The sequence below is a fragment of the Chelonoidis abingdonii genome, chromosome 8 (assembly GCF_003597395.2).
Source record: "Chelonoidis abingdonii isolate Lonesome George chromosome 8, CheloAbing_2.0, whole genome shotgun sequence".
Lineage (NCBI taxonomy): Eukaryota > Metazoa > Chordata > Testudines > Testudinidae > Chelonoidis > Chelonoidis abingdonii.
In genome coordinates this window covers 63993233-64003049 of record NC_133776.1, presented here as the reverse complement: position 1 = coordinate 64003049, position 9817 = coordinate 63993233, and the positions used below count along the sequence as shown (strand labels likewise).

Below are 9817 nucleotides of genomic sequence, written 5' to 3'. Positions count from 1 at the left end.
ATTTTTAACAGCAAGAGTAATGAACCAGTGGAACAACATACCACGGGTGAACAGAGCTGGTCGGAAAACTTTTTTCCATTGACACTGAAGTCTTTCACAGAACTATATCAGTGTCAACAAATATTTAGTCAGGAAGATAGCTCAGGTTCAGGTTGGAATTACAGGTTAAAACAAGAGAGAGAGACCCACTCCAGAACAGCCTGGTGCGTAGGGCTCTCACCTGGGATATGGGAGACCCAAGAACTTGAGTGTCCCACATCCAAGCTGAGTACCCAGCCACTAGGCTATTGGCGGGTAGAGCTCGCTTTCACTCTCATTTTTGGCAAAACATTTCAAAAGGTCTCAGTTTTGGTGTGCAGCAGCATGAAAACAAATGTCAAAACTTCATAATTTTACACAAAATGGAACTGCTGTTTCCCAGCTAGCTTGAGTGGTGGATTCTCCATCACTGGCAGTTTTAACATCAAGATTGGAGGTTTCTCTAAAATATCTGCTCTACTTCAAACAGGAATTAATATAGAAAAGGACCATGGCCTGTGCTATGCAACAAGTCAGTCTATATGATCACAGACATTGTCCCTTCTGGCCATATACTCTATGAACCCAGGTCTCCATGGCTCTGTTAACATTCTCCTGGTATTTCACTTCCTGGCTGGTGGAACTATCCGGAGACCAGAATTCATTTTGCTTTGGCTCCAAAAGACCTTATTGGGGAGAAGAGGTGAAAGCTCATGAAAAAAATAAGCAAACGTCTAGATGAGATTTTCCAGGTTCTTCTGAAACAGCAGTCTTTGCCAGGCCATCCACTAAATATTTAAAACACTGCATCAAAATGCAGGCACAAACCCTGTTAAAGGGGAATTGTCAATAAAACATTCATTCTGTGTTGTAGGTTTTTTTTTAATTACCTCTTGCCTCTGTGTCTTTTCTCCTTAGGTGATGAATATACTGAAATCATTTTCACATCTTACTTTCATCTTTTACTTTGCTGTTTCGTCTTTGCACTTTGCTGAGCTTGGCCAACTGAATTTGCTCACTAAGAATTTAATGAAGAATGAGAATATTGCAATGGATTTTCTGAGTTCTGCTCTGGAATTTAACAGAGAGCTACTTACTTTCTGTAGTATCATTCAAAAAGCCTATAGAAAGGATCCCATTCTGTGTTACACCCTATAGGCTTGTAGAGCTGTTTTTATCAACCTTATGGGTTTTCAAATGTGCCCATCTCCTCTTGAAAGTCTCACCAGGGCCCGCCCAGAGGGGGGGGCAAGTGGGGCAATTTGCCCCAGGCCCCACAGGGGCCCCCCACAAGAGTTTTTTGGGGGCTCTGGAGTGGGGTCCTTCACTTGCTCTGGGGTCCCGGAAAACTCTCTCAAGGCCCAGGCCCCCAGAGCTTCTTCCGCTCCAGATCTTCGGTGGCAATTTGATGGCTGGGGGGTCCTTCCATTCCGGGACCCACAGCCGAAGTGCCCCAAAGACCCATGGTGGGGGTTCCTTCTGCCCTGGGACCCGCTGCTGAAGTGCCAAGTCTTCGGCAGCAATTCGGTGGCAGGAGGTCCTTCCACCCCAGGATCCGCCGCTGAAGTGCCGGGTCTTTGGCGGCAATTTAGCGGCGGGAAGACCCCAGGCACCCTGAATCTTCTGGGTGGCCCTGAGTCTCACTCTTCATCCCCAAAAATTCTGTGGGAAATCTACCTTATGGTTCTCTGCACTAGTAAGATTCTACTGTTTGAACAGAAATATTTTCAGTGGTGTAGTTTTTCCTTTGGAAAATGCTACTTTATTGAAATCAAACTGTTTCATGGGAACTTGTCAATTCTGAAGAAATTTTTGACATAAAAGTTGCAAAATGATTCCAAATGGAGTCTTTTATTTTGTTTTGACATTCTCACTTGGTCTCGTATGTTGTAATATTAATTTTAATATGACACATATTCAATATTTCATTACAGAATAATGTTTCACTGTTGTTGAAATGTTTCATTTCAATGCTTCCAGACTGAAATATTTTGGAATATTCTGTCCATGAAAAAATTGGAGATTTTGACTTTTCATACCAGTGGGGGACAAAAACAAACACCAAACATGTTGGTATTTCCCACGGGATGGAAATTCCATTTTCTGATCAGCTCCCGTCACCAGTGCTCTAGAAGAATGTTAAAATATTACAAAAGCAACCAAACATGGACATATCTCTATTCATTTCGATCTTGTGCCCCCACCCCTGCACATGGCCCCATCCCTCCCTTCCCCGCACTGCACACAAACCCTTTTGATTCTGAGATTTTTTTCTAAACAAACAGAGCTTAAAAGTAGATGACTGTTCCGCTAAGCACAATTCTAGAATCATGAAGCGCTCACCATTTTAAACACAATTCTCATAGCTCCCCTTTGTCAATGAGTTTTCAGGATGGAGAAGATTTTGTTGTTGTTTTTGCCCCAAATCCCTACTCTTTTTCTTCTTTCTAGAACATTTCTCAGTCCTCTCCCACCCCGACTCTGACCCATACACCACACACATTCAACTGGCAGCAGCTGCCCTGAATAGCAGAGTGGACTGCAGGTCTGGTGTCTTGGCAGAGCTGTGTGGGAGCCCAGGACTGGACTAGCAAGGAGCAGGGGCTGTGGATCAGGATTGAGGGGCAATGGTAGAGCTGCCTGAGGAAAGCCAGGTCTGGAATAGCAGGGGCTGAACCTCAGGTCTGAGGTGCTCTGGCAGAGCCGTGTGAGGACTGCAATCACAGGGGGTGCTTCAGGCATTAAGCACATTAGCAGAAGCTTGCACAGTGCCTGCCTGCACAATGAAGTTGGATCCACAGCCTGTTTGCTGGCAGTCAATGGGCTGAATGCCTCAGTCCAGAGCCACTGGTATCTCTCTCATGAGCAGTAACACTCTTTCCTGGTAATAGTTTAACAAGTGCAGTTGCAGAAAAGGGGAGGTTCAAAGAGGAGGCAAATTGGGCTGAAGCAAAACACAAGGGAAGTGGCCGGGTAGGAAGGGAACGCTCTAATTGCGGAGATTTCAATATCTGCATTCAAAGGAGAAGAAAAAATGCCCCAGAAAACAGACCCTCATCAGATGCCTTTTGCTGATTCTTTTACTCTAAGATCCGTGCACTCTAGACAAGAATCATTCCCAGCTCCATGTGCTTTCAGTCAAAAAGGGGCACCAGCTTTTCTGCCTTTCACCTCAGCCCAGTAACACAAAAGCAGGTCTTTTTTGTTCCTTTATTACATGTGCCCCAGGCATGGTAAAGCGGCAGCCAGCCAGCCTCAGGCCCGCGAACAGAGAGCAGAGTGCCACAATTAGAAAGAGACCTAGCGAGAGGTTGCCAATGAAGCGGCAAAGATTTTTTTCCCCTCCTTTTTAGTTAAGATTCTCTTTAATCTATAAATATATAGTCATAGCTGTGGGCAAACCAGAATGTCATTCGCTGTAGCAATCAAAGCCAGTCCTCCTGGAGTCTGATTACCTTCTTCCTACTCTAAGTGACGGAATGATGAAGGTAAATTTGACGTTGACATCAAACAGTTCTAAAGGTCTATTATACACCCTGCTGTGTGAAAATATCAGATAGGCCTTCCCCCCCATCCCGTCCTATCCCAGGAATATACACAGGGGTATGTGTCTCTCTCCCATATTGAAGAATCAAGAAGCATCTCAGTTAGGATAGCGAAAATGTTTTGAATCGAGAGCTGCAAACACAAGTGTCACGTTTCTATCTCTCTAACCTTTCCAAGCACTGGCTGTCTAAATGCTAAGCTGCTTACATAGGCTATTGGCAATATATCTACAGTATCAGGATCTCTTTCCCCTTTGCTCCCTCCACCAGCCATAACATGGAATCGAGATTCCCCTTGCACAAGTTACCCAGCAAATCTGGTACAGCATACACAGTGCATTCCCTGGGTATACACACTGTGAGGCTGGGAATCGGTTCCCATTACAACCTGGCTGGAGCTCTGCTCAGTGTCTCTTCACTCATTAAGTCTGGTGAGCTTATCCAGCAGCAAAAATCCCCAAGCAGTTCTCCCCAACACAAAGATATTTGTTTCCCCCCTCTTCCCTTGTACAAGAACTGCCAAGTCCAGGATCCGGGGAGGGTTGGGAGCTACTGCTGGAAATTGGAGAAAAGAGGGTTGGTGTTATTCAATAACCAGTACAAGAGGGAGCCAGAGAGGGTTTGACTTGGAAAAACAAATGTAAAGGAAGGAGGAAGGGTCTGGTGTCTAAGTTCTACAGAAAACAGCCAGCACAGCAGGTGAGGAGGGAGAGTTGGCATTTGGTGTTTGGTTTTTGGTAACTGTCACTCACGGTAGAAAACATATTCGGTGTAAGAGGTCCAGATCTTGTCATCTGTCTGGTCATGGGCAAAGGCGCAGGTGCCCGTGGAGTTGCACGCCACCATGTGGAAGCCGGCATCGGCCAGTTTGTCAAAGGCTTGCTCCAGGAAGGTGAATTTGAGGTAGTACCTGGAAGTGTACCTCTCTGGAGGCCGGTCAGGGTCCCTGCTCTCGTTCAAGGTGTCCCCAAAGACTTCTTTGGCCAGCAAGGTCTTGCCACACACCATGATCCGCGCCACCCTGCGGAACTTGGCGTCTGTCTGGCTGTCCCTGCCCAGGGTGTAGGTGCCCCGGTAGCCAATGGTGATGAAACCTGACCTTCGGATGTCTGGGCCAGCACCAACCCCGCTGGAGGCAAAGGAGCCCACGGGGGCATTAGTCAGGGCGGCGCTAGCAGAGGCAAGGTTGCGGGCCGTGTCCGCATTGGGAGACAGCTCCTCTGGGTCACTTTGGCATGGGTCATCTCCGATGGAGTTCTGCTTGCTGAGCTTTGGAGACAGCATCTTGACCAGCTCCGGTAGCTTGAAGTACTCGGCTTCCCGCTGCAGGCGGTTCCTCTCTGGGAAGTGGTCGGGTAGCACCAGCTGCTGGTCCCTCATGTAATCCAGGATGTAGCGGAAGAGGAAACCATCTCGGTCCACGAAGAAGCGGCCTTTGCTGTCCCGGGCCAAGGAGCGGATGTTCTTCTGAGTGAACATTTCCCAGAGCAGTGAGCCGGGCACACTGACCAAGGTGGCATGGCGTGTGATGTAGACCTGCCCACCCACATTGAGCTCAATGATCTCTGGGAAAAGGAAGTCATCGCTGGATTTGGCACAGCTCGCATTGTCCGCCAAGGCCATGATGAGCCGCCACCTCCTTCCCACCTGCAAATGCAAGCAACAGTCCACAGTGATGTTAAACTCACCAGGCAACACAACACAGTTCTTTTATCAACACCAAGGCCTGTAGTCCTTACCCAGCTGAGCTACTTCCATGGGGTAGCTCAGGTGATTAAGCACTGCAGGATCAGGAACATGCTTAAGGTCCTAGCTGCCTGAGACTCCACCTCTCTTCCCTTTGCCTCTGGGACCCTGAGGTCAGCTGGGCAATTTACTACAGTCCCTGGATCATAGCATCTGGGACACGATAGGTGGGATATCTTGGCTTCCCTTCCATGGTCTGACAGATTAGGGGGTCCAACCTGTTGACCTTCAGGACATATTCTAAGTCTATCTAGTTCTTCCAGCTGTTACCCAAAGGGGTATTGCGGCTTACTCCATGGGCGGGGAGTTTCGCAGTTTTGCTGACATTAGTCAATTCAATTCTGTATTATTTAAACAACAGGAACAATAGGAGTTGCCACATGCCGCATCTGATCTATGGCCCATCTGGCCCAGCACCAGGCAGTGGAAAATGCCAGCTACTTCAGAGGAAGACATGAAACACCCATAAGGGTGCAATAATATACCCATGGGGTAGGGTTCTCCACAGTGCCAGGCAGTGAGTGGTTGGTTTGTGCCCTAACGCAGGAGGGCTGGTGGTGTTCCTTATAGATATTTATCCCAGGCAGTGTAACTGCTGCTGATGTGCCTTGGGTTCGTAGAAATAGCAAGTCCTTTTGGGGTCCTCATTCTGCTCTGGGCCCAAAGAGGATGTGATGGAGACATCATGACCAAATTCAGACTGAGTGGAAGATGGCACAACTCCATTGAAGTTCCTGGAGCACCGACTCCCCCCAACTCGGAATTTAGCCTTAGGAATCTAAACACGTTCTAATGCCCAGAATATGCTAAAGCTGCAAAGGTTTAAGTGGATTTCTATATCAAACTGGATGACTTTTTTTTAAAGATCCTGGCACCAAAACCCAGCATCCAAATACCCTGGAACATTGGGGGAGGGGTTTGAAATCTAAGTCTAGACCAAAATTTGCCAGCAGACCTTAGGGATCTGATGATCAGTTCTGGGTGAAGTATACTCATTACATGAGCTTGTGAAGAGCACATCCTTTGTGCCTCTCTATATTCTGGGACTGGCCTTAGGCTCTGCCCAGGCCCTGAGGTAAATTAAGAGCAGCCTCAGGGATGCTCTAACCAATAGCAGCCTATTCATAAGTCTGAAAGATCCACTGTGGCAGTCAAGAGTAGACATAGCTCAGCAGCACTCTAGCAGTGGCTTGCCCGCACCCATACCCCCAACTACAGAGGCTGGGAGGGGATGTGACAGACGGCTGTCACTCTGGTCTTATGGTACCCATGGAATTACCCTGTGTTGGGTATAATTCCCAGTGGCTACTTCTGCTGTCCAAATGGCTCCAAGAGTGCCGCAAAAGGATCATAAAGCAATAGACAGTTGGATCTCCCCTCTCTGAAATGGGCCAAAGAAAATCCCTCACTCTGTGGGCCCCCTCACTTTGGGAATCCAAATCAAGCTCTGAGATTGGCAGCGTGCTCCAGTCTCTAATTGTTTTCTAACAAAATTATGCCAAAACATTGTTTAAAGTTCCTTTGGCTCCTCCATAGTGCAGAGCCCAGTGTCACAGCCCTTAGCCTGCTCTCCGACGAGTAACGGGACCTCTGCAATAACACCTAGCTATGGTGAGAAAGGTGACCAGGTAAAAATAACCAGCCCTCTTACTTTCCAGATCTGCACCCCTCATGACTTTGAGTGACAGCTGCTGACTTTACTAACACCCACCAAGTTACTCCTCTTAGCCTCGCACAGCCGATGGAGCTACAGGAGAGTAAGCAGGAGTCTGCCTCACATTTCATTCAGCAACAAAAACAAACCCTGCCAGCAGAGTGCCAATTACAGACTCTTTATTACAGGCGATGGTGGCAGCGGCAGAAGGAGCACAGCTGGTTTCCTACTGCACAGCTGGAGCTTGCAGCGATGGCATGCCAAAATAATATGCTTTTGATTTGTAAAGTGAGCACATTTGCTATGGAAGTTACAGAGACTTTAGGGGCTGAATCTTGCTCTCAGCCCAATGTAAATCCTGTACACTTGTGAGCCAATGGAGCTCCTCTGCATTAACACAGCTGTGATAGGAAGCAGAGTTTGGCCCTTTTTACAGTTACTTTGCTGATTGCAACCACACTGTAACAGTTTGATCCCAAGCTCCCTGATGTCAATGGAGCTGCACTGTCAATGGAGCTGAGGGTTTGGCCCCCACTGACTTCAACTGGTTTTGGAGCAAACCTTAAGAGGATGCTTTTCAATTAGAAGTGGTCAGACAAAGTACAAAATCCAGAGCATCTCAGCCCCACTCCAGGATCGAGATGTTTGGAAAACAGGGGAAGGAGTTAAAAGAAAAAAGCTCCTTTAACCACAAGTGAGAATTCCTTTTAACAGCTGCTTTCCAGCCTAATCAGAAACTTGACCCGCAGGCTTCTAGCCCTGGTCAGGTCACTCCAGTCCCTCTTTTTGCCAGGGAGAGAGGAGAGCATTAGTTAATGCCTTTACCAGTTTGTGCAATACACATATCTCCAGAGAGGAACGCATGCACCGCTGGAATCTATGGAACCCTTCCCTTGCCCCATGCGAACACTTCAAAACACTCTTGCCCTGGGCCCTATCCTGCTCCCACTGAACTCAACAGTAAACTCTTCTCCTGAGCAGGATCAGGCCTGCTGCTCTGTTGCCAGCCAGCAGCAATACATAAATAAAAAATAACCACCCACTTCAAAGACTGGTGCTAAGATCTCTGCTCCAGTGAGGCTGGCTGCGACTCCAGCCCAGTCCAGGAGATCCTGTCCTGAGCCCCACGCTCACCTGCCACAATGGCAGCAGGGGGAGGTGGCGCCCCGGAGAAGTTGGAACAATGCTGCTTCTGACAACCAGGCTCTGTTCAGTGGCGGAACATTTACACTGATGCAAAGTAACTTCAGTGCTGTGGAGCGTCAAAGACCCTGATTAGGGAGGACATGCTGTCCCAGCTCGGGGTCTTTTTATAAGGCGGCTGCCTGCCAGGGCTTTCAATTATTTAATAAGTATCTTTAAGGCAATCAGGCGGCTTACAAATGACCAATTAGGATAATTGGGGAGCGGTTCCGTGTTAAAGCAACTCTCTTGTTGTAGGATAGATAGATATATAGATAGATAACATGCTTTCTTGTGCCAGGACTTGCCAGGGCTGAACTCTGTCACCTCTGGGGTTGGCAGTTCACAGCCCTGGCACCTCTGGGGTTGGTAGTTCATAACCCTGGCACCTCTGGGCTTGGCAGTTCAGAGCCCCGGCAGCCCTGGGCTTGGCAGTTCAGAGCCCCGGCACCTCTGGGGTTGGCAGTTCAGAGCCCCGGCACCTCTGGGGTTGGCAGTTCAGAGCCCCGGCACCTCTGGGGTTGGCAGTTCAGAGCCCCGGCACCTCTGGGGTTGGCAGTTCAGAGCCCCGGCAGCCGTGGGCTTGGTAGTTCAGAGCCCTGGCACCTCTTGGGTTGGCAGTTCAGGGCCCCAGCACCTCTGGGCTTGCTGCGTCAGTTATGAAAGTAAAAAAATTGCTAGAGCCTGACACCTCTTTCATTACAAATTAAGCTCGGGATAGCGGGACACTCATGCATTACAAATGACAATATAGAACTTGATCCCCACCTTTCCAGCTGCTCCCTTTCAAAGCGACAGTGGCCACAGACCCAGCCAAAGCTGGCAAGGGAGGCAAAGGGCAGAAGCAATGAGAATGTCTTCGGGCTCTTTAGTATTTCTCCTGTTACGTGGCTTTCATTCCTCCGGGGACAGACAATCCCTCCTCGCCAGCGGGTCCCTCAAGCGAGCCTAGCACGGCAGCCTTGATCTGCCCTCCAAAAAACAACCATCCATTCCCAGGCAAGAGAGACAAAAGGAAAGCCACCCACGCGCACACAAAACTGGCGTTCTGGGGAAAGGGCAACCTGTCGCCTTCAAATCGCCAGTCCCTGGGGGTGCTGTACTTCAACATCCACTGGCAAGCTGTCCTGGAAATGAAACCAGCGAGCGCCTTCCTCTCTGACTGCAGCAGCTACTTAGCATTAGGGAAGCAATACACTCAGAATGGAAGGCAGAGAGATTAGGAGATCAGTTACCTTTTAATCTTTCACTGTAGGCCGTGCAGTATGCCCTTCTAGCACCTCTGTATTGTGGCTGCCCTCCCCTGCTCCAAACCTCTCTTCCTCCCTGTCCTGCTCTCTCTCACACACTGCTTACCTTTTTATTGCTGGGAAGCAGAGCGAACCCTCCTCCTCCCCTTTTACGACACACTCGCTTCACTCCCTGCCAGCGTATTACAAGAGCTGCGTCCTGTACAACTAGAGAGAGGGGGAGGAAGGGCAGCACGTGCAGTGTTATTCGCTCTCTTTGCTACTTTTACTTCCCGCAGGAATTGGGATGGACAAACTCTTGGTGCTTGGACGGTGCAGGGCCACTGGATTCCAGCAGACCCTTTAGGATGTGCAGGATTTTCTATTACCGAGCAATTTCGTGTAGCAGGACAATAGGACATCCAAGCTTCAGTGGTTACACT

At 48.7% G+C, this 9817-nt stretch overlaps 1 protein-coding gene across 3 annotated transcripts; it reads right to left on the bottom strand.

Annotated features, from left to right (window-relative positions):
• Nucleotides 1-3214: 3214 nt before the first annotated feature.
• LOC116839983 (BTB/POZ domain-containing protein KCTD12-like) lies at nucleotides 3215-9578 on the bottom strand. 3 transcript variants are annotated; one of them, XM_032806319.1, is made up of 2 exons: nucleotides 9502-9578; nucleotides 3215-5210 (listed from the first exon to the last, which is right to left on the bottom strand). In XM_032806319.1, exon 2 carries the CDS (start codon nucleotides 5184-5186, stop codon nucleotides 4308-4310), a length of 879 nt encoding a protein of 292 aa, XP_032662210.1. In that variant the 5' UTR covers nucleotides 5187-5210; nucleotides 9502-9578; the 3' UTR covers nucleotides 3215-4307. The 3 variants fall into 3 exon arrangements, with proteins under 3 accessions (XP_032662210.1, XP_032662208.1, XP_032662209.1); XM_032806317.2 differs by having other exon boundaries at nucleotides 9381-9520; XM_032806318.2 differs by lacking the exon at nucleotides 9502-9578 and adding an exon at nucleotides 8914-9343.
• Between the last annotated feature and the right edge of the window lie 239 nt (nucleotides 9579-9817).

Excerpts from the sequence above, each read along its gene's own strand:
- LOC116839983 (XM_032806319.1), bottom strand. The coding sequence starts at position 5,186 with ATGGCCTTGGCGGACAATGCGAGCTGTGCCAAATCCAGCGATGACTTC.